Source organism: Tupaia chinensis, unplaced genomic scaffold (genome assembly GCF_000334495.1).
Source record: "Tupaia chinensis unplaced genomic scaffold, TupChi_1.0 Scaffold000085_1, whole genome shotgun sequence".
In the NCBI taxonomy this organism is placed as follows: domain Eukaryota; kingdom Metazoa; phylum Chordata; class Mammalia; order Scandentia; family Tupaiidae; genus Tupaia; species Tupaia belangeri.
Genome location: NW_006159547.1, coordinates 3252239 through 3277127, shown reverse-complemented (window position 1 = coordinate 3277127; position 24889 = coordinate 3252239). Strand labels below are relative to the sequence as shown.

The 24889-nt window shown below is 42.7% G+C and overlaps 1 protein-coding gene across 1 annotated transcript in view; it reads left to right on the top strand.

The window, feature by feature from the left end:
• The window catches only part of E2F7 (E2F transcription factor 7), a 41070-nt gene extending 16547 nt beyond the window's left edge, over positions 1–24523 (top strand). The window contains exons 5-13 of the mRNA XM_006142856.3: positions 4413–4703; positions 6160–6318; positions 7758–7892; positions 11202–11390; positions 12098–12170; positions 14983–15484; positions 16820–17075; positions 19549–19970; positions 22121–24523. Coding sequence (XP_006142918.1) covers positions 4413–4703; positions 6160–6318; positions 7758–7892; positions 11202–11390; positions 12098–12170; positions 14983–15484; positions 16820–17075; positions 19549–19970; positions 22121–22291 — 2198 coding nt within the window. The 3' untranslated portion in view covers positions 22292–24523. The remainder of the gene's footprint in view (positions 1–4412; positions 4704–6159; positions 6319–7757; positions 7893–11201; positions 11391–12097; positions 12171–14982; positions 15485–16819; positions 17076–19548; positions 19971–22120) is intronic.
• The last annotated feature ends 366 nt before the right edge of the window (positions 24524–24889 follow it).

The window sequence follows — 24889 nt, the reverse complement described above, 5'->3', positions numbered from 1 at the left end:
TCAAGTAGCCTCGTTTGTTAACTGGATAGTGAGCCCTTCAAAAAAGGATGACAGAGGAGCACACAGAGCTTCCTTTGTCAGCATAAAATTTTTCTTCATTATCCAGAGAATTTTAGGGAGTCATCTAGACCTGAGAGCCAAACAAAAATTCTTTTCTGAACCCTAAAATAGATTTTGGTGGAGGAAATATTTTTATAAGAGGCTTATATTATAAATTAACATCTCATATTTTCAATTCATCTTACTTCAGACAGAGAGGATATTTAAGAAACATCCTGCTCTTTTAATATTGCTTTTAGGAGTTCAGAACTGGTGTTTTTTTTCTTAATAAAGCAAGATTTGAGAGCAAGAGCATTACGTTTGAAGCTTTATACCGTGATAGCACAGCAAGGCTGTCAAACTAGAAAAAAGCACATCTGGCTGTAACTCAAATAGCTAAGCCTTATAACAAAGGAAAATACACATGTTCACGTGGCATGAGTGTATAATGTGCAGTTGTGTCTGGGCTATAAATATGTATACAACTGCTTAGAATAGAGACCCCTAGTGGACATGGATTGCAACTGGTGTCAAGATGAACATGTTTCTGACAATCATTAAATAAATAGAAAACACAATGACTCTAGGTGTCAGGGGTCCCCTTAGTAAAGCGATTTTCACACAAAAACGGTTTAGAAGAGATCAGCTAAATAAATATACAATAGATTGCATTTTTAGGTTGCTTCCTAGCTGTTTCCTCCAAAGCTCAGAGAAGTGTGTTTCAATAGATGACTGTCAATCTGAATTATTTGAGCTAGTAAGTTTAGAGGACTTTTGGTTGCTGGAAACTGAGGTGATAAGGAGGCAGTGGGTTGTGGTGGGAAGACCATGGATTAGGCTTGGGATTGCAAGAGCTGGGTAACTTTTAAAAAGTTAATTAACCTAATTAACCTTTTCATGTCCATGACGTAGGGACCAAAGCACCTACCTTGTAGAGACATAGCAAAGTAGGGGATAATGTCGGTAACATGCCAAACTCTGCCTGACATGAGTAGCCCCTAATAGTAGGTAGATGGTTTCTACTCAGCTCATACTAGATTGTCACCTCCCCACCCATACCCTACCTTTGCCATCCTGTCAGCCCCTGTAGCTAAGAAGAGGAAAGAGAGTCCTGAGGTCCGGGAGCCATTTTGGAACCCAGGACTATAATATAGTATTCTCAAAATGGTGGCAAACAAGAAAGGGAAAGTGAAGCAGCTGGACAGAGGCGTGGTAAAGCGCCAGTTCAGGCACTGGGTCCCGGAAAACTACCTTTTAGAAAATGAGGGTGAAATGACAGATCATCCAGCGTCCTCTTCACTGGGATTCATAAGGCTGACTTCCTCCCTGTCATCCATCAAGGGATCTTGGTTGATGTCACTTGCAGAAGACAAAAGTTTAGGTGTTGGAGGTCTAGGTCCCAGGGAGGACAGAAAAGCAGACTCCTGCTTGCTCATGGGTAGCAGATCATTCTGCAGATTCCTATGTTATGGCTGCCTGAAGCAGAACTCCACAGTTTCCTAGTGCTTTATGATAGCCAGACTTGCCCAATGAGCATGCCATCTTTCTTCAAGTGAAATTTAGAATATGAGCTCTTCTGAAAGTATTGCAGAGGTGACCATCACTTAAGATGGAGTTATGTCGCTGGACTCCCACGTAGTCGACCGTGGTTCGCATCCCGGACCCGGTGGCTTAAAACTCATGCCGGGCGCATGTGCGTGCGTGCCCAAGATCCTGAGAGGAGAATGGAGGAGAAGGGATTGCGGCGTGGCCATCCCCCCTGGGGGGTGATTTCTCACTTTCTGTCTCTATGTCTCTCTCTGTCTGTCTGGCGAGCGCACGCGCCCTATAGCAAAAATCTCTCAAAAAAAAAAAAAGAGAGATGGAATCTGAACTTCCTTCCACATCACAAGTTAAAAGCTACAAGACTATAGTTTAACCAAGGGTGTGCAAAGCATTCAGATTGCATTGATTCCTGATTCTGATGCCTTATAGATTTGATGCTTACATTATGGGTAAGACTATAAAGAACTGGGAATGGCTTTAGTAAATGGAAAACAACACTGTCTAGGAAACTGTTCTCCTGAGCTGAGAATTATTCTTGGTAAGTTCCATTGTGAACTAAAGGAAGCATGGCCACCACTGGTAAGTTCTTGACCATATAACTCATGCCATGTCTAGGATTAATAGGACCACTTCACTATAAAAAATACTGAATGTCAAGGAAAATCTTTCTGACAAATCAAGTTCCAGACTAACCTACAGGTCTTGAGACCTGTGAAATGGACATTTTAGTGCACCAGCCAGTGACTAGTTAAATTTAGTCCAGATTGGAAGGTAAGTGTTTAAGTAGGCACCCAATCAACCACTAAACACCCATTGTACTCATTAAGCATGAGATTACTGTCTTCGCTGGTCAGAATCTGTTTTCCCTTCTTGGGATGTCTTGCCACTAGGTGGAGAGTTAACAGCTTTTCTCAATACCAAATAACAGAACAGCCAGGCATGTGGCTGGCCTTGGGGTGTCTCATTTGCATTCACATGACATTTCTAATGGGAAGGTTTTTAGAATGTTCCACGCTAAACAAGTTGTGTTAATATATGAAAACAGACCAGAATAAAGAACCAGGCAGTTCTGGACAGTTCTCACTGTCCCTGCCAGCACCTTCCAGCAGGATCTGGTACAGAAGCCTGAGCTTCTAAGGGGTGACAGGCCTCTCAGGGTCGTGAGCCAAAATGTTCTGATTGGCTGTGAACTGCCTCTTCATGTATGGGGTAGAACTTCCTCTCAGCTCCAGTTTTCATTGTAACTTGGTGTATTTCCCATAGTAAATCTTGGAGGGCCAAAAACTATATTCACTGAGCTTTCCTTGATTATGTGACAGCTCCGAAGAAGTGGGGGGAAGGGATGGAACAAAAGAGGGCATGTTTGTAGCTGGACTGGTTTCTGCAAAATGCCTGGAGGCTTTTGTTATAGATACTTCCATGAGAGCAAAGAGAACCACCAGTGGGCCTGTTGCACAACAGAATGAGTCACAGACAAAGATTTTAAAATCTGTTTCTACTGTGACCTCAGGCTAGCAGGGATTTTCAGTACCTCAGTGCCAGGCAAAATGTATATATGCAGGTATTTAGATAAAGTTAAACACTATTGTGGACCCCTTAATACTTACAGTCACACATAATCCTCCTTTTATGAGATAAATACTAATGGGCAGAAAGGTTAAATAACTTTCCAGGACCACTCAGCTAGTAAGAGATCAGGGATTCAAATCCAGGAAGTCTGCCCTCAGAGTCCCCCCACACTTTATCATCATAAATATTGGATCATTGGAAAAGTCATAGAACAGTTTTGTATAGAAAAATAGATCATGGAACCAGCAGATGACGTAGTGGTTACGTTGCTGGACTCCCACATAGTTGACCGTGGTTCTAGTCCCAGACCTGGCGACTTAAAACACTTGTCAGACACATGTGCATGCGTGCCCAAGATCCCAAGAGGAGGGTGGAGGAGAAAGAACTGCGGTATGACCATCCTCCCAGGGGGTGATTCTTTCTCTCTGATGAGCACATGCACCCTATAGCAAAAATCTCTCTTTAAAAAAAAAAAAAAGAAATAGATCATGACTTTTCCGATGACCCAATATTTTTGATAAAGTCTACGGCAACTCATAAACTTAGCTATTTTTCAAGTGTTAGGAAAGGGGGTAGGAAACTGATGAACTTCATGGTCAAATTGCACTAAATAGAGTCTCTGCTTTACTGTTGAGCTATTTGGCAGTAGTCATGATGAACAAAAGGAGACTCATCTTATTCTAATTCTGGCTTTAACTTCCTCCAATGACTTAAGAAGGGTACCCAGACCTTGACTCAAGTTTCCAGTTCTATCCATTTTCCTTATTGGGCCACTGTTACCAAGGTAATATTTTTACATTCCAGGAAAGGACAATATTGTCCAATAAGGAAATGCCAGTTATTGGATACAGTTTATTTCACAGTCTGCATTATTAGAAGTGCAAGTTGCCATCAGTCATCCATTCATCAAGTGTCCATTCGGCAAACTGTGTGTTTTGCTCAATTCCATCAGTTTTAACATGTTGAAATGTTTGTGTGGTTTGCCTTAATAGGTCTAAAGAACAGTCTACACTGTCATACAAATGGAACGATCACCATCTCTAGATGTGTCTATCCTAGATTTATCCTATCTATCCCAAGGGAAAAAATGTATCTCTGTTTGCATCCTTGCAGGTTGAATTTATTGAGCTGCCATATTTGTTAAGTATTACATTGGGCATCCGATAAAATAGCCCAGAGATATGGTCTAGCCTCTCAAGGAATTTATACTCCAAAATGTCGGTCTGCATGACGCCTTTTGGCTTCTGTTTTTCAAACAGGTGTTGAAAGGAGACGCATCTATGACATTGTCAATGTGCTAGAGTCACTGCATCTGGTCAGCCGGGTGGCTAAGAATCAGTATGGCTGGCATGGACGACACAGCCTGCCAAAAACCCTGAGGACCCTCCAGAGATTAGGAGAGGAACAGAAATATGAAGAGCAGATGGCATACCTCCAACAGAGAGAGCTGGACCTGATGGATTATAAATTGGGGGAACGTAGAAAAGATGGTTATCCAGATCCCCAAGATCACCACTTACTGGATTTCTCTGAACCCGACTATCCCTCCTGTGAGTCCATTATAATCTCATGAGTCATGGCAGACAGTGGTGGCCCCTCCTGAAAAGAATCACTAAGATGGAAAGGGCCAGATGGATAAGCCTGGAGGAAGATGTCTTCTTATTCTATCTACTGAAGAAAGGCAGACAGATGGCTCCCCTACTGGGCTGCCCACTGGACCTCACTGAAAACCTGTCTGGTGGCAGTTTGCTCAGTGTTTGGCATGTTTGGGCCATGGATCTCTAACAGTGCTCTCGTTATGGATTGACAGCCCCATACTGCTCTTTTTGTGAGACTTTAAAATTTACTTTGAAGAAGCTTTTTTCTTCAAAGAGTTCTATTTAATTATATGTTAGAGTAGATTAGAAAAGAACCTCATTTGTAGAAAATGTTGAAAAGAGAAATAGACAACCCCTGCTTTTATTTGGTGCATTTTCCTGTTTTCTGTCTGCACTGTTCCCTTCCCAAATTATATTACTAATCTTCCTGTGTTAGCAGTGATCTTCATCCTTCTCACCCTCCTCCTCATGGCTAAGATGAGAAAGGACAAGTGTCATATTTCACTTACAAATGTAAGAAATAGAAATGGAAAGAAAGGTGGGCCTGGCATTCATCAGATTCATGGCCTTGTACCTTTTAGTTCCACCTCACGAGCCAGTAATTATCCTGATAACCAGAGAAGACGGCCATCTGTCAGGAGTGGTTTTCCTGCCCTCCACAGGAGTGCACATTTCATCAAATTCCTATTTTTGTAGTTTATTTACTCACCTATTTCTGGAGGAAAAAAAAAAAATGTAAGCTATGGGCATTACTGTTTTAGGTATTTTAGATATTGTCAGCACAGAGAAATAAAAATGGTGTTCTCACCTTTAGGAAGGCAAGTTGATGCCCTAGAAACAATTTCTGATCCTTATTCTTGTACGGATTTCATGTCCTTCTACATTACTATTTTCAATTTAAATGTGTATATTTAAATATACAAAGCATAAGTAAAAAGCATTAGGAGTGGTTTACATATGCATTTTGGGGAGCCAGCAGGTGGTGTGGCAGTTAGGGTGCTGGTCTCCCACATGACTGACTGTGGTTTGAAAATCATACTGGGCAGATGTGCATGTGTGTCCAAAATCCTGAAAGAATAGAGGAGAAGGGACTGTGGCCTCCTTAGGGCGTGCTTTCTCACTCACATTTCCACTTTCCCTTTGTGTTTCTGGTGACCACATGCACCCTGTGGTTAAAAACCTCAAAAAATAATTTCAGAATTGATGCCTATTGTACAGTAATCTTATGATCCTTAAAATCCACTGCATTTCTTTATGAGCCAACTTTTATGATGGGTCCAGTAGGTTTCTGCCTATAATAGGCTGGTCTTTCCATCTTTTGATAGACTTAGCTAGTTCTGGCAAACTAAGTCCTTGTTTTCTTGTGGTCAGTTGTAACGCTGTGATGTTTATTTTGTTCTTTTTGTAGCATCTGCAAACAGTAGAAAAGACAAGTCGCTGAGAATCATGAGCCAGAAGTTTGTCATGCTGTTTCTCGTCTCTAAAACCAAGATCGTCACTCTGGATGTGGCTGCCAAAATACTGATAGAAGAAAGCCAAGATACCCCAGACCATAGCAAATTCAAAAGTAAGAGTCTTCACCCAAATCTACGTATCCACACAGAAGGGGTGGGATTTCACAGGTTGATATTTTTTGGCTGAGATGATATGTATAGCTTGTTTTTGAGAAATGTGCTCCTCCTTGGCACTCACCAAGGTTGATGGTGCTGGGAGAGAGAAGCTGGTTGCAAACTGGCAGAGAAGCGGGGTGCAAACTGGCATGCCTGGTACAGTCCTGCAGATGCTTTTCCTCTGTGGTTACGGTGGACAGTCAGGGAGGGTGTGAATTACTTTGCATTTCTCTTTAGTATTGCTGCATCCAAGACAGAATGTCTGAGTTTTCTTTCCCTTTTTTCCCCACCCCCTGCATACTCTTCTGAAGGGTGGAGTTGAAAGTTGTCTACAGGTAAGAACCAGAGGAATGGCCAGGGAATGGGTGGTGGGACGTGGCTACTGGACAGGGAGCGTGTCTCTGAGTGTCACACCCAGTGCATCTTCCTTTTCTGTTATCTTCAGTCCTGAGCCAAATGCCCTGGTCTGCTTAAGTAGCCTTTTCTAACCCTCAGAAGCATTGAGCTCCGTGTTCTCTAGCTTTTTTGTTGCTGTTTATTTCCAGCTGGAATTACGGCTACTCTGGGGGTAAAATGGCTAGGTAAAATCCAGCTCTGTCAAGATGAAAAGAAAACTGTATCTAGGGTGAATGCTTAATGTTTCTGGATGATAATCTAAACTCCTTTGTTTGTTCTGAGCCCTGGAGTCATGTGGGCCTCCTACCTGTACATCAATTTCCTGAATAGATTATACTTTGTGTTCATTGTCCTGCCCATTGAATGTGTTGGCACCCCATCAGGCCTAACTTCAAATGTCTCACCCAAAGTGTCCTCTGAGAGTCAGAGAATGCCCATCTCACCTCTTGCGCACTGGGTGGTCAGAACAGCAGGATGGCCGGGAGGGGCTGGCTGTCATGAGCACAGTTGTACCTCATAACCTTGAATCCTGGGCATCCTGGGTGCCCCAGAGTGCAGCCTGCAGGAAGCTCAGGGGAAGCCCTGTCATTTTCACAGGCCAGCTGCCTGGTGGAGCTGGTGCCACTACCTCCTGTGGATAGAGACCAGGGCAAGTTCTTGACGTGCCATGTAGCAGAATTTCATTTACTAAGCCTTTAATTACAGCCTTTTTCCTCCCTTGGTGTTTTTGCAATCACAACACTCCCTGCTTGTCACCAAGTGCTTCTTGTACAAGGTGTGAAGCTGTGGAAATGGAAGGACATACTGACCTTCTCTTAGTGTGTGTCCCCAGATATATAAAGCCTGGGTGATTTCACGGTGGAGTGATCGGTCTCCTCATCCCACCCGCTGCTCTCTGCTTGAAGTTTATGTGGTGACTGGAAAAAGTTACCTGTCATAGAGACTAAAATGTCATGGTGTCACAGACGGCGTAACCATAATTGTGTTTTATATCTTCAAGCAAAGGTACGACGCCTCTACGATATAGCCAATGTTCTGACCAGCCTGGCTCTGATAAAGAAAGTACACGTCACAGAAGAACGAGGCCGCAAACCAGCCTTCAAATGGATTGGGCCTGTGGACTTCAGCTCCAATGGTAAGGCAGTGTGGTTTTCCTAGCGAGCTGTTTTATTGAAAATCCTGATTTTTTTGCGGGGGGGGAAGGACTTTGTTTTTTGTTTTTATTTTATTTATTTATTTATTTTTTTAACATTTATTTGTCATGATTTTTTAAGCTGCTAGTTCCGGGACTCAAACTGTGGTCGGTCATGTGAGACTCTAGCACCTTAACCATCATGGCCTCTTACTGGCCCCCCCTGAGTTCCTTTTTTAAAGCATCATTACGCAGCGAGACTGAGCTCTCCTCTAATCCAGGTCACACACACGGTTAGACTAGGGACGTCACCCCTGGAGTGGTGAGCGTTAGCCTACACACCGTGTGCAGTGGTTGGCGCACAGAGAAAGAGAAATCGGAGCACTTAGAACAGTTTCTGTAACTATCAAATTGTAGGTCTTTAGAATTATTTTGTATTGAAGTTTTGTCCTGGAAATTTGGGACCCAGAATGAAACACGACACTTCTTTTCCATGCTGGTTGTTTCTATTTTAACAGAATGAAACAGCTGTTTGTCTTTGAAATTCCAGACAATGTAAAAAAAAAAAATTACATCAATTCCTGTTGCAGACGAATAGGTGGTAGGATTGTTTCTAAATACAGGATGGATGTCATAAACACCCTTTTTGTCATTTATTTAAAATATTATACTTGACATAGTTTTAATCAACTGGAGTAAAAGAGGGCATCTTCTTATTTCATGGGAAAAAATGAGTAATCTGTGACCAGGTCCTGTACCAGCCACTTTGCATGTAGCTGTGCGGCCTGGGAAAAAAGCCATTAATGTTATTTTTAAATTATCCTTCTAATTTTGGTGTTATTGTATAAATTTATGCCACTTAACCAAGGCTTATAAAAGTTATAGCTCTCCACCTCACTTGTAATACATTATTCACTGAGGATCTAGCTGAAACCACTTAAAGTCAAGTATAACTAATTCAACCCAGCAAGAATTCACTGAGCGTGGACTATGTGCCCGTCACTATAGCGTATGCCCTGAGAGAGTGAAGATGTATGTGATGTGGCCCCCGGTCGTGTGACATAGGCAATTTTGCCACTTTCTGCTTCTCTGCTTTGGGTTCACCCATGCAGCTCTCTTATTTGACATAAAAACACTACTCAATCCATAAGTTCTGGCTCAAATGTTAATTCCTCCATGAAGTTTTCCCTGATCACCTAAAGCAAAAAGTACCTCATTTGAACAATTGTAATTTAGTATTGTGGTTGTCTTTGATGCAGTTGATATTGCCCCTGCCCTACACATGTGAGGATGGATGTTGTCTTTATTCACCTTTGATTATCTCATAGGACCCAGAACAGTGCCTTACTGACTTCTATTGATTAATGAGCTTCTATTGAAAGTGTATAATTAGCACACTTTGAAAGTTAAACACTAGACAGGGTAGTACTGGATGTGTGGGAATTCAAAGAAGATACAGGTTAAGTTCTAATGAACTGCTAGATTTTGGAGAGATAAAGGAACAGCTTGTATATGACAAATCTGGTCTGTGCTAGGGAGATCAACCACCTTAATTTAAATGGAGAACATAGGCTAAAACATAATGAGATAAAAGTAGATTAATTAGAACCACATTCCTGGAAGGCTTGAAAAATTGAGCCTAGAAATTTGGACTACATGTAATATGCAGAAGTGACAAGGAATCTTTGGGTGTTGAGGTTAACCAGAAGAAGGACTCACAGGTGGTGATGGTGCCATTAAAAAAAAGCAGGATAGGGACCAGCGGTTAGCGTAATGACTATGTCGCTGGACTCCCATGTAGTCGACTGCGGTTTGAGTCCCGGACCTGGCGACTTAAACTCACGCTGGGCGCGTGTGCGTGCATGCCCAAGATCCCGAGAGGAGAATGGAGGAGAAGGGATTGCGGCGTGACCATCCCCCCTGGGGGGGTGATTTCTCGCTTTCTGTCTCTATGTCTCTCTCTGTCTGTCTGGCGAGCGCACGCGCCCTACAGTGAAAATCTCTCCAAAAAAAAAAAAGAAAGCAGGATAGCTAGGGAGGTGACTCAGTGCTGAGAAGACAAGCTCGTGCATTTGCACAACTAGTAAAATGGCAACTGAGTGAACTCTGATCTAGCATAGGAGAAAGGGTGTTGGAGCCAGATCAGGAACCTCAACCTGGCCTTTTTTGTTTAATTTGCCAGAGGGTGTATATGCTCAGTAGAGAGAACCAGAGACCGAGAAGACACCTCCCCAGTGGGGCATGGTCATGTTGCAATGCCTTCTCCATTTCTCCATCCCATCGGAATCTTGGACATACATGCATATGTGTGCAACATCTTCTCAAGCCATCACAGTCGACCATGTGGGATCTGGCTCCCATAACCACCAGGCTGCAGGGCTGACCCATTATTTTTTGTGTCTCTCAGAAATATGGTTCTCTTTTTGTATTCTCCACTTCCACTACTGATAGCATCATCATCAACTGAGCAACCACGTTTGGAACATTGGGACTAGAGGAAAGGTGTCACAGCATGACCAGACCTTGCATGATGGTCTCATCTCTCTCCTTCACATGCACACACACTATCGTGAATAAAAGGGGGGGAGGGATTAGAAGGAAGGAAAAACTAGCACAAGTGAACAAGGTAGGGTGGACTGGACAACAGCAATGGCTGCCTGAGTCTGTGTAGTGAGCTGTGTCTCAACTTCACAGAGGATTCTTTAAGCACAGTGTGTGCCTCCAGGGCCCAGGCTTCTGTTTTCCTTACTATTCTGTGGCAGTTTCACCATGAGATTTCTGCTGACCTTATTCCTTTGGTCACTTAGAAACTGAGCCCCCTACTGCAGAAGGAGGCTACAAAAAAAGCTCATAGGAAATAGAGATTCGTAGACTCATTGTCCTAGATCTGTGGCATATGAGCCTGATTTTAATTCTTCTTGAAAGTGAATCTCTAGATATGCATGTTGGGCTGAGCGTGATTGGGTTTTTCTTTGATACTCTCTTCCCAGATAGAGCATTAGAAATGTCAGGCCCATTCTAATTTGGGTTGAAGAACGTCCTGCTCTACTTTTGTTACAGTTCAGATAATTTTAGAATGTCTATGGATTCCATCTCATTTTATAGTCATTCACTGACTTAAAGAAAAAAAAAGGTACATTGAAAGATATTGGGGTTTAAGACGACCCTTATAAAATGTCTTTGGTTGTCTTCATTTTTGGCATATAGGGTCGCTCCATTGTAGTTACAGGTTCAATGTCATCTCTTCAAAGGACTTAAATTATCCTGACTTCTAGCTGCATAACACTACTACCAATTTTCTCATTTATGTAGATGAAGAATTAGTGGATGTTTCTGCATCAGTCTTACCAGAATTGAAAAGAGAAACAGCATATAGCCATATTCAAATCTGTGCAAGACAGAGACTGGCTCGTCATGGTTCTTTTAACACTGTCCAGGCTCCTGAGCGGATCCAGAGGAAAGTGAACTCAGAACCCAGCAGCCCATACAGAGAAGAGAAAGGTACCTGCCCAGCTTAATCTTTGAGACCCATCAGTTGCCATGTAATTGTAGCCCTACCCTGGTGCTAGCATTATGGAATGAACTGACTCTTGGGCCCTGTTTTTCCTAGAGATCCACTTTCATTTACCCAAAGCAAAACAATTATTTGGAGTAAAAGAGATGCTGATGTCACAATGTACAAACATAGATCCATGCCAGAAATTGATCCAGGTCAGCTTTGAAGATATTTGGTTTGCATGGTTGGCCTGATTTTTCTCAGAAATTTATCAGACTTAGAAAGCAACACTTTTGTTTTTTAAATGAGAGGGAAAGATTTTTGACTGCATTTCACTATGCCTCGATCTTCCTGGCTCCAACTTGTAGTTAGGTGGGATTAAAGCCAGGCACCACTATGCCTGACTTGCTTTTAGGTTGGTCCAGGAAATGAACACAGGCCTCCCATGTGGCCCCAACTTAATGCCACAGCTCTCTACTGCTGGTGCCACTGCAGCTGGGCCCTGTGACACTTACTTTGTTTTAATAATCTTCCTGACACCCAAATTCACCATTAACAGGAAACATCTAGAAATTTCTCTCTTTGAATCAAAACCAGAATGGATTTAAAATAGTCTTATAATCCCTGAGCTGTTAATAATGAATTCTGCTGTATATAATTGGTGTGTATAAATCTTTTGCTATAGTTGTTAAACCTTTATTTTCCTTTTCAGTATCAGGTGGCTACTCCTTAGAAATTGGAAGTCTAGCTGCTGTCTACAGACAGAAAGTAGGAGACAATTCACAGTAAGTAGTCTTTAAAAATGAGAGTAGTCTTTTCTGGTTTCTACTGTTAATACTGGCAAAATTGAAATGCCATCCATCAGAAAATAAAATTTAAGTCAGTCAGAATTTCCCCTTGGTACTCAGTATTGTATAGTAAATAGTGTCAGAGAAACCAAAGTGTGAAAATGTTATCCCATAAGCTATCATAGCTTATAGGGAACAAAATACAAAGACAATTATAGTGAAAAAAGACAATTTACTGCTAACATGGCACAGAAATAATACATGTAACATCATGAATCACTTTGTCATTACCATAGCCAATTTGGTTTACTAAAAGATATTGTTCCAAAGCTTTATATATACTAACCTACCTGATTGTAACCGTAATCTTTTGAGATTAGTACTGTTATCCTCATTTTGCCGAGAGGATACTGAAACCTAAGGAGGTTAAATAACTTGGTTGAGATCACACCTCTAGTAAGTGACAGAGCTGGGATTCAAACCTAGGTCACTTGACTTAAATCCGGGGGTCTGATTTTAAAGGAAATTATATGAGAGAAAGCAGAAGAAGTGGTAGAACAAGAGAGGATTTTAACGGATAAGGGAAGAAACATTGTGAGTCAAGGTCAGAGAGTGGAGGCACAAAGCTGATTAGCTGAGCTGTAATGATTTGTCCATGTAGGATAGGAAAAGGAAATATCATTTATAAGACAGGCTTAGGTCTTGAAGGTAAGTAGGCCAAATAGGAAAAAACTTGAAAATCCAGGAGGAGAGTCTGGGTTCATCAGACAGTAAGAACTCCTGCAGGTTCACAGATCATTCCAGGAGCATTAAGCAGGCGGGATTAGAAGTAGACACGGCTGCAGATCACAGCACAGAGCACTTGCAGTCACTCTGGTTTGCTGCGGCTCAGATCTGAGCTTGCCAGCTGGAGCTGGACGATGTGGAAGTCAGCGTGAGACAGTGAGTCAGCAAGACTCACTAAAGGGAACAGGTATCAAAAGGGACATCTGAGGGGCTGGCAGGGACACAGCAGAAAACATGATGCTTGGAGGCTGACCCACATGGGACAGTTTTGGGTTCATGTCTGGAGACCTGCCGGAGTACACCACGCACATGCATACCCATGATCCTGGGGCTGGCAGATGCTGGAGTGGATAGCAGTGTCAAGACCCTGTTACGAGGTTGCTGTCTGCCTCGATAGCTCATGGAAGAAATAAGCAAAAAAAAGAACATCTGAGTTTCAGATGATGATCTTGTTGGTGGAGACGGGGAGGTTGGAGTTGGATGGCTAGAGGTAGGATGGGTGTGGTATTCGGTGTAGCATGTTGAGTTTCACAGAGCTGGGGAGTTCCAGTTACTCACTCAAAAGGAGCTGTGACTGGAGAGGCGTGCTCAGCTCTGCAGCCCAGTGCAGTAAATTTTATGCTCAGCATCACGATGAACAGGGAGCTAGTGGGCAAGTAAGTCTCCGTGATGCCATCAGAAAGGCGGGAAAAAACCCCATCCTCTATTTACGGTCTTAGAAGATTCTCCTCTATTTCTGAAGAATATGCTGAAAACATACATGGTTTTGAATATTTGGGAATTTTTCTTTTTAAAAGGCTTAGACTTTTTTTTTTTTTTTTTTTTTGGAGAGGTTTTTGCTATAGGACACATGTACTCAACAAAAAGACAGAGAGACAGAAAGCTAGAAATCACCTCCCAGTGGGGGTGGCCATGCCACAATCCCTTCTCCTCCATTCTCCTCTTGGGACCTTGGGCATGCATGCACACACACCCAATGTGAGTTTAAGCCACCAGGTCTGGAACTTGAACTGCTGTTGACTACATGGGAGTCCAGCGACATAGCCGTTACACCAACTGCTAGTCCCTATAATCTCATAATAATGGATCTTAAATTTTTTGTGGGGAGGGAGAGGTTTTTGCAATAGGGCTCATGGGCTTGCCAGAGACACAGAGACTGTGAGAAATCACTCCCCAGCCGGGATGGTCATGCCGCAATCCCTTCTCGTCCATGCTCTCTTGGGATTTTGGGCACACATGCACATGCACACGGCCTGAGGTTCAAGCTGCCAGGTCCGAGATTCGAACCACAGTCAGCCATGTCAGAATCCAGCACCTTAACCACTACACCAACTGCTGCTGGCCCCAATAAATTTTAATTTTAAATGTGTGCTGCCTAAATGTCTTTTAGTAATAATGAGGCGAATAGGGCAAGAACGACAAAGTAATAATTTAGTAGTTATTTCCTCACTCACTGTCCACTTCATTTACTTCACACTGGATTTGAGATAAAGTAGATTAGTCTTTTCTATATCGAAGTCTGGTCCAGTCTCTTATCTTCCTGGGCTTTGCTGTCAGACAGACAGCCATGGGGCCCAGCTTCCTCACGTGAGAGCCGGGTCACCCAAGGCAGCCTGCTTCCGTTTTCCTCACTAGTAACCAGGGGCCTAGGGCTGAGAATAGCGACCATTATACTGTATAAAATTATGATATTTTGCTAATTGTAATAACATTGATATGCCTGGAAAGGGGGAAGGTATTTGGTAATTGATAATGATTAGATATGGACGAGATGGAGAAGTAGCCAGTGTGAGCTCTCACTGCTATGCCCCTTCAGCTCTCCCCACATGGGCTCTCCCTGCCCATCTCTAACCATCCGTCCAGGTTACCCGGCCATCTGCCCCAGCACTCCGGGCATGCATCCCACCATCAGCGTTGGTGGTCTTACTCCCCCCTAACTGGAGTGGTGCTCTTTAGGACAGCAGTGGGGCAGGAGTAGAGTGTGGTGACTGGACAGTACTCATTCTCTTTCTCCTTATTACAGGGAAAAAGCCTTTGGCAGTAAGAGAGAGCTACCTCCTTCAAGCATCTTGGACCCTGCTGCTCCTTTCCCTGTCCCCTCGGTGGACTCAGAGTATCGCGTTAGCCCTTTAGCCCATCAAGTATTTCCCATCGCTCAAACGGACTTGCCAGCGTTCTCCGTGCAGAATGGTCTGAATGGACAAGCGGGCACCACGCTTGCTCCAGCAGCCTCTGACGCCGAATGCACAAAGCCAGCCCTGCTTGCCAGCCAGCCCTTGGTGTACATGCCCCCCACCTCGCTGTTTATGCTGTATGGACGCCTGCAGGAGGGACCATCTCTAGGGGCAGGGGCAGAGAGGGATGGCAGAAGCTCAGAAGGCCCCACCCCAGCAGAGCTCTCATCCGCACTCTCAGCTCAGAAGCGGCTCTGTGAGGAAAGGAAGCCTCAGGAGGAGGAGGAGCCCGCCACCAAAAGACAGAGTAGGGACTACGAAGACGGCCCTCTGTCCCTTGTCATGCCCAAGGTAAGCGGGTGCAGGTGGATGTGTCTGGTGACATCCCATTATCTTGAGTGGCTTCCTGATGAAGACAGAAGCAGATATTACTAAGCAACTGAGTCTGGAAGATGAGGGTATTCTGTGTGTCATTTACGTAACTAAGCACTGGACTGGCTGTCCCAGTAATCTTGCCATAAAATAGTCTATAAGAAAAGTGATTTTTATAAAAGTCACACTTTGTATAACATGCTAAAAAATATAAAGAAAAAAACATTACCGATAGTCAGTTCCACCCCATAGTGGTAACCAGTGTTAACATGTTTTCATATTTCCTCTCAATCCTTTTTTGGACTGTAAGCCAAATCGAGATCCCTAAAATCATTCTCATAATGCAGGGTGCTCTCTGGCTGTCGGACTCTGTGTGGTCAGTTCCCCTCACTGTTCAGTGATCCTGTTTCCCTACCTCCTAAATGAAAATGAAAATATGAGCTGTCCACATCTGCTTAGTAGCTATTCAGAGGTTAATGAGATATGACCAGTGAAACGCTCAGAAAGCAGAAATATTGTCATTACAGCAGTTTGCAGAGGGTCAGCTAGACAGTCTGTGGAAATCATTCTATTAATTAAGACTCTTTCTCCTCTACTCCTTTCTCTTGACAGAATGAATTTTTCTAATTTAGTGTATGGCCTGGGGCTGCAGATTAGTAAATGAAAGGCCAACTGGCATATCACCCAGATGACTTCAGGCTAGCCCAAAGCTTCCATGAACCCCAAAAGACTGCAGTATCAACACCATTTTTGTGTGAGCAGCTTTATTTATTTCATAGTCAACACTATGGCCGGTTTTCCGTCACTAAAATCTATCACGTCTATACATGGGAGTCATAAGCCTACAGATACACATGACATCACATTTTCAGACCACTCCTATAAAGAGCATTAAAACAACCGACACAGAAATCAGAGTGGCCCTCAACCACATTTCACCTTTTAGTTTGGGTATTGGCTGTTTTGAGAAAGCTGTTACAAGATTTAATAACAGCTTTAATCACACTAGCAGGTGGTGTGGTTAAGGGGCTGGATTCCCACATGGCCAACCACAGTTCAAGTCCTGGACCTGGTAGCTTGAAACTCACACCAGGTGCATGTGTGTGTGGGTGTGTGCGTATGTGCCCACAATTCTGATAGGAAAATGGAAGAGAAGGAACTGTAACGTGGCCGTCCCCACTGAGGGGTGATTTCTCACATTCCTTCTCTCTCCAGTGAGTACACATGCCTATGACAAAAAATACTCAAAAATAAAAAAAATGTGCTACTGTAATTGTGACTTCCTTTTCTGCTTTCTGGTTTTATTTTGCTTAGAGATCCTCAGACTCCACAGACCTTACCTCCCCCAAGACCAGGGATAATGGGGGCTCTAATCCCCTTGAGGACATTCATGTGAATGGCCAACTTCCTGCTGCAAAGGAGGCTTCGGGAAAGGCTACTGCAAACTCCTTTGTTTCTTCTGAGTGGGGAACTTCTTTAAGAAATACAGATATTGAAAAGGCTTCAAAAGAAAGTGAAAGCACCAAAGAACCCTCTTTGCTGCAGTATCTCTACGTGCAGTCTCCAGCTGGTAAGGTTACCATCGTGTCTCAGAGGCTGTTATGGTAGTCAGACCATAAATTAGATTTTGATATTGTCATCGTTCATTGATGTGCTCCTGTCCATGGTCTCTGAGTCATGTTATCCCTGGTCTCTCTGTTTTTTCCATTCGTAAAATGAAGGCAGATGCTTCTTCTCCATCCACCAACATCGAGGAAAATAATCCAGGCAGTGTGACCCTTTTTTGAATGTGTTAAACTTTATATGCTAAAAAATATGACAAGTTCAAAGATAATTTTACTTTTATAATTGAACTCAATCTGCCTTTGGTTTGGTATAGTAATCTGAAACTATTGGCCATTCCATGTAGCTAGCATTCTGATCTCTGGAGTACCCAAAAGTACTGAATATATAATATATAATCATGTTCAAGTACCAGGGCTGGAGTAAGAGGGCTTGATGTTTAAAACCACTTATTATCTGCATGAATTTAAGACAAGTATTCAGCCGTCCTCATTGGTAAAACAGCAAATTAATAGCACCTGCTTCACAGGGGTTCTGTGAAAACTGAATTAAATTTAATAAGATAATACCTCTGAAGCACTTACAATAATAGTGATAATAGTGCCTGGCACTTAGTAAGACCCAACAGATGCTGTTACTATTTTGAATTAAAGCCGAAATACAATAGATACCTAATTTTTAAGATACATGCTGTGTATATAAAGCTGCTCTTGATGCGAGGATACTTAAATTGATTTGCCTCAATTCCTTGTCAATTTTAGCCTAACCTACCAGAATAGGTTAAGTAGGTATTTATTATTATTCACTTATCTAGAAAACATCTTTATTGTGTTAACAAAATTTTTTAAAAATTTTCTTTCTTTCCTGAGAGGGACAGGCACTCCACACAAGGTCCCCCCAGTGTCAGCCAACCCAGATCACAGACACAGCCACCCACACCTTCCCAGTATGCTCCGAGAAGTACTCAATACAAACCTAGGACCTTCCCCATGTGGGCCAAGTTGCGTGACCACTGTACCACCACCTGACCACCTTCACCAGATACATTTTGAGAGTTCACTTAAGCGTGACACTTAGTATTGGGTATACACTGATGAACAAAAATGATAATGATTAGAGCCAGCAGGTGGCATGGTGGTTAAGGCACTAGATTCCCACATGGCTGACTGCAGTTCAAATACCAAACTCAGTGACTTAAAAAAATCACAATAGGGACCAGCAGTTAGCGTAATGGCGATGTTGCTGGACTCCCACATAGTCGACCGCTGTTCGAGTCCCGGACCCGGTGGCTAAAAATCACACCGGGCGCATGTGCGTGCGTGCATGCCCAAAAGCCCGAGAGGAGAATGGAGGAGAAGGGATTGTGGTGTGGCCATCCCCCCTGGGGGGTGATTTCTCGCATTCTATCTCTCTCTGTCTGGAGAGCGCACACGCCCTATAGCAAAAAACCTCTCCAAAAAAAAAAAAAAAAAATCACAATAGATCAATAGATAAATAAATGTTTAAAAAAAAAAAAAAAGAAAGCCCAGCACAAGGATTTTTAATTTTTTCTGTGCCCTGGACCTTCTGACCATCTAATAAAGTCTAGGGAGTCCTCAAAATGTTTATAAATGCATAGGATTTACATATATATGTATAAGTACATAGGATTATAAAGGAAACCAATTACACTAAAATACAATTTAAAAAATAACTTAAAGTTACTATAGTAGTGGGACCAGCAGATGGCATAATGGTTTCGTCGCAGGACTCACGTGGTCAACCACAGTTTGAGTCTCTGACCTGGTGGCTTCACACTCACACCAGGCACATATGAATGCATGCCCCAAATCCTGAGAGGAATACAGAAGACAAGAGATTGCGACCTGGCCATCATCCCCGGAGGGTGATTTCTCAGTTTTTGTGTCTGTTTCTCTGGCAAGCACCCGTGCCCTATAGCAAAAATCTCTCAAAAAAAGAAAATTACTTATAGTAGTAAAAAGATCTGGAGGCAAATTTGATACTTTTGTAATTTCAGAGTTTTAATGAACCTGTGTTAAGAAATCTGCAATAGCAATAATGTAATATGAACTGTGTGTTTCGCTAGTGACAAAGTCAAGGTACTATGAATACCGTTGTGATTCGTTGCCTGTGATCGTAACGGAGGGAAATATAAACGCCACAAAGACTGTTTTCCCTCTCCAAGTTTCCCTTTCATCCTCAGCTTGGGCTCAGAGGAACAAACCCACATTAAGAACTCTTCACAGCTATCTGCCAAATGACCACACAGAGAAATGTGGGATTTGAATCTTGGCCACGTCTGTGAAGGAACAGAATGGGGCTGGGTGAGCACAGAAAGGTAGTTTGGCCTACTCAGGTTGGGGAAGGTCTCATTTCCATTCACTGATTGTGGACCCCATTTGAAAGGGCCGTGAGGGATGGGAGTTTGAACGCTATCTCTGTGCTGTGTTGATTTCCACCTTGTCCTGCTTCTGTTGCAGGATTGAATGGTCTCAATGTGCTCTTACCTGGCAGTCAGACCCCACATTCTGCCGGGCCGTCTTCAGGTCAGCTGCCAGCCTTCAGTGTCCCGTGCATGGTCCTACCATCTCCAACACTGGGCGCTTTTCCTGTCCTCTATTCTCCGGCCCTGCCTGGGCAGGTTGCTTCTGCCCCTGGCACTCTGCCAAACACAGGACCTGTGAATTTTGGCTTGCCTGGCCTCGGATCAACAGCTCATCTTCTCATCAGCCCTGCAGCCATGGTTAATCCAAAGTCATCCACACTCCCTTCTGCAGACCCTCAGCTTCAGACCCAGCCTTCGCTTACCCTGAGTCCAGTGATGTCGAGGTCACACAGCGTTGTCCAACCTGATTCCCCTGTTTACATGGGACACCCAGTCTCAGTAGTAAAACTACCACAGGTAAGGTGTGAAATTTCTTGAAGTTTCCATCATTGTCACAGAAAATACCTGCATTTAATGAGCTTTCATTTTATGCACAAAACTATAGGACAGAGGTGCTAGGTCAAACTCTACCTGGTTTCCATTCTAGACCCAGAGTTGTATACTTATTTTATAAAACATTGAAACGTTAAGGTGAGAGATCTTGTGCTTTAAAGGTGTGTGTGTGTGTGTATTATTGCCAGAGGGCACATGCGCTTGCTAGAGAGAAAACAGCAGGGCGTGGTCACGCTGCAATCCTTTTTCCTCCACTTCTCCATCCTATCAGAATTTGGAGCATGTGTATACACTGGGCACATTTTTCAAATCTCCAGGGCTGGGATTCCAACCTCAGTCAGCTATGTAGGATCCAGTTCTCTGTACACAGGGATTAACCACTAGTCCACAGGGCTGCCCCTACACCTCGTTTTTTTCTTTTGTTGTCATTCTGTTTTTTTAGAATTAGAGGGGACATACTTTAAGCATAGTTCAAGGGTGATTTTGAGGAATGCTAAATAGTTAGATAATTTCGATGATCTCCAAGCTTTCCTTCTATTTAATTGATAAAAGAAGCTATTCTAAATTTTAATTGTACAGCTATAGAAACAAAGAAAACAAACATCCAATACTAACTCAGATTCTTTGGTTCGGTCATTTCTCAAGAGGTGGCAATGAGTATTTATGTTTATTCATAAACCATATAAAAATGGACATCTAGTCTTCCCCAGATATCCACAGGGCATTAGTTCCAAAACCATTGTGAATATCAAAATTTACAAGTGTTCAAGTCCCAGATACAAAGTGGCATGGTATTCATATATAACGTAAACATCCTCCTGTTTATTTTCATCATCCTTGTAATTTTTCCGAGAGCCCATATACTCACCAGCAATGGGGGTGGGGACAGTCCCCTACTGGGGAAGCAGTCACACCATGATCCCTTCTCCATCTCTCATTTTGGGATTCTGGGCTCATACACAACTTCCCGCATGTTTCCCAAGTCACTGGGTCCTGGACTTAAACTGCACAGCTGGGCGTGGAGGATCCAGCTGCCTTAACCTCCACACCACAAGCTGCCCCCCAGCCCCCCGTATACTTTAATCACCTCTAGATTACTTATAATACCAAGTACAATGTCTTCATATTGGACTCAGCATAGAACTCCGTATGTGGCAAATTCAAGTCCATTTCAAGTGACCAAAAATACTTTAGACAAGTTTCTTAAAGGCTCAGAGGTTCCTAATCATTGAAGTAAACTCATTAGATTTTAGACAGGACGATTATAGCATTCATTACATATGCTTTCTGATTGCCAGTTAATGCACCAGCACTGATCAAGGCAGTGAAGATACAGCAGGAAACAGGATGCTCCTGCCATGCCAGGGCACATGAAGGGGAAATATTTGGCATTTAACACAAGAGGATAAATATTAGTAAATAAGCAAGAAGGGTCAACACACATTTTGTTTGCCTCACATGCTCTAACATGCTTTATAAATACTATTTAATTCTTACAGCCCTGTGAAGTCAGTACCTTCTATTGCATGGATAGAAACCAAAGGAAAGATTAGTTAAGTAATTTGCCCAGAGTTACATATGGCAGAGCCCAAATCCTAGCTCCAGGGTCCATACTTAAAACCTTTTTGGTCAACTGGTTTTCTGCACCCAAAGTAAATGTAACTGTAATTTCCAGGTGAGGTAAGTGTTTTGGAGGAGATGAGTAGAATTATTAGGACGCAAAAGCAGGGAACCAGCAGTTAGCGTAATGGCTATGTCGCTGGACTCCCACGTAGTCGACCGCGGTTCGTGTCCCGGACCCGGTGGCTTAAAACTCACGCCGGGCGCGTGTGCGTGCGTGCCCAAGATCCCGAGAGGAGAATGGAGGAGAAGGGATTGCGGCGTGACCATCCCCCCTGGGGGGGGGTGATTTCTCGCTTTCTGTCTCTATGTCTCTCTCTGTCTGTCTGGTGAGCGCACGCGCCCTACAGTGAAAATCTCTCCAAAAAAAAAAAAAGGGACACAAAAGCAAAGAGGTGAGAATACCTGCATAGGCATCCTAATTGCACAGGTCAACAATGGGCTGTTCAGATGGAAAACAATTTGATTTCACTTGTTTTTATTTATTTTTTTAGTCCCCAGCTCCAGTGACCCCCAAAAGCATTCAACGCACACATCGTGAGACATTTTTCAAGACACCTGGAAGCCTTGGGGATCCCGTGCTTAGGAGAAGAGAAAGGAGTCAGTCCCGAAATGCCAGCTCAGCCCAGAGGAGACTAGAAATCCCCAGCAGTGGCCCTGACTAGCCCAGTGCTTCGCCAGGTGGGGGTGGATACAACCCCTGGATTTCCATGTTGCAGGGAATTCATGCGTCCTTCCTGTCTTTCATCCACTGGTCTGTTAACTTCCCACCATCATGACTCATCTGTTTTCCTGAAGTAATTATTAATCGTGCATTTGATACCAGTTAGAGTTGAAACTCTGCATTGTGTCACAGTGAAAGCACCAACTGACTTTTGTGGTTTCGATTGGAGAATCATCTTATTGCTGGAAGTAAATCCAAATGGGCTACCGGAGCCTTGTGGTTTTTTAAAAGGAGGGCTGTCTAGCACTTAACTAGGGTAAGCATTCTTGAAATGTACTTCTACTTGCCCTGAGTAAATCTGTGGTAAGAGAAACTTCCTTTCTGCAGTTTAAAAAAAGCTACTGCTTCCTCAGGCTTCATCAGGAAGCCATCTTCAGTTGTGAATTCTATGGTATTATTTATTTTGTTCCTGAAATGGGATTTAGTGCAAAAAGTTTACAACTACAGCCTAACACATATTTTTCAGGGTATGACGACTTGAATGTTTATACTTTTTTTCTATGATTTACCCTGCACTTATTCTACAATGTAGTAATAATGTGGATAAATGTATACATGACAAATGTCAAGACCAAAATAACTGTGAATGATACACCTTACTATAAAAGAACTGTGCTAACCCTACCTTTGGGCATGAGAACTAAGACTGAGAAGCAGCTCTTAGCTGCTAGAATCTTAACCATGTGAAGGGTGAGGTTTTACTGTCTGTTTAGAAACATCCTACTGTGTTCAGTCTCCTTCACTCCATGCCCTTTGTTTATTTAAATTTAACTGTAGGGTATCAGGTGTGGATGCCTTCTAGCAATTGCTGTTTGTAAAATAAATCAGGGTGGTAGAATGTAATTATATGGAAAATTGGAACCTGGATGACCTTTTGGTTGAATTCTGAATAGTGTAGAAATTGATATAGGGCAATAGGTAATTCTTTCATTTTTTACTACTTCATGTTTGGAAGGAGTAGGAAGGAAAACGGACACATTATGCTCAACATCCAAGGATATTCAAACTATATGTATAAGGTACTTCTGAAAAAGAACAATGAGGGACCAGGTGGTGGCACAGTAGTAATACAACTGAATCCACGTGAGAAAGGTCCTGGGTTTGTGTCCTGGGACCTCCCTGAGCACACCAGGCCAGTTGGGACTGGGGCTAGATCACAGTGAGACGACCTTGTTGGGAGTGCCTGTCTCTCTCTCTCATGGGAGAAATTAACTTTTAAAAGCAATGATAAATAATGAGTGTAGGGGTTTGTTGTTTTAAAGTGAATACAGTTCTAGAAACTTAGGCACTACCCTTTTGTTACACCACATTTTAGGGGTTCATGAAGTAGCCATACCAGTTCTTTGTATTCTTAGATTTATTGCTATTAGTCTCACTCTTGTCTCTTGAATGACGTCTTTTCTTCCTTTCTTCTTTCTCTTTTTTTCAAACTTCTAAGATTTAGAATCTTGTCATAGAGTTTTATTTTTTGGTTTTGGGCCCAATAAAATGTTATATGAAAGAATAAAAATATTAACTAAGAGACTCTGGGAGTCTAAGTAGCTTTATATTGACAAGATAATATTAACCTTATTATCCCCATGAGGTTTTTGAAAACTTTAGGTAGCCAGCTTAAATAAATTTGCTACTTATATAAAATTTTTATGAACACTAAACTTTTAAAGTTTACAAGAGAGTATTTTTTCTCTTCCCTACAATCTTCTCTAGAGTTAGATTAAAAATGTGTTTTTAACCATCACGTGTCTAATTGCTTAGTAATGAATACCCTGAACCAATCTGATGGGTTCCTTATTGAAACAAAGATAGACCTTTTCTCAGGTGGATTGCAGGATACACAGCTTTTCTATCTGTGCAGGGTATGTACACTTTAAATCTGTCACGCTTAAGATTTCCACTGAGAGGTCTGCATGTCAATGGAAACACAACTGGTTTCCCCTCGTTGTTCCTGTATGCTCTCTACTCATTTTAACTTTTTTGCTATCCTATTGTCTTTTTATTATGTCCGTGATAAGACCACATTAACCTCGGGATTCATGGTTCTTGAGGAGAGTTAAGAAGCAGTCCCATAAATGAGAATATGATTTTACCAAGAGAAAACTAAGAACAATTTTTTGAGAGGTTTTTGCTATAGGGCGCATGCGCTTGCCGGAAAGACAGAGAGAGACAGAGAGACAAAAAGTGAGAAATCACCCCCCAGGGGGCATGACCACGCCACAATCCCTTCTCCTCCATTCTCCCCTCGGGATCTTGGGCACGCATGCACACGCACCTAGCGTGAATTTAAGCCACCGGGTCCGGGACTCAAACAGTGGTCGACTACATGAGAGTCCAGTGACATAGCCATTACGCTAACTGCTGATCCCAAGAACAAATTATTTTTGTCTTCAGCCCCCACTAACTGTGGTTTTATGATATGTAAACATAATTAATAATGCAGTGGTTGTTCCTGTCAGGAAAAATGAATCTTTCCTATAGAACTGAAGATAGCGAAGCTGCTGAGCTACACTAGGATACTTTGGATAGTGAAGAAGCAATGGCA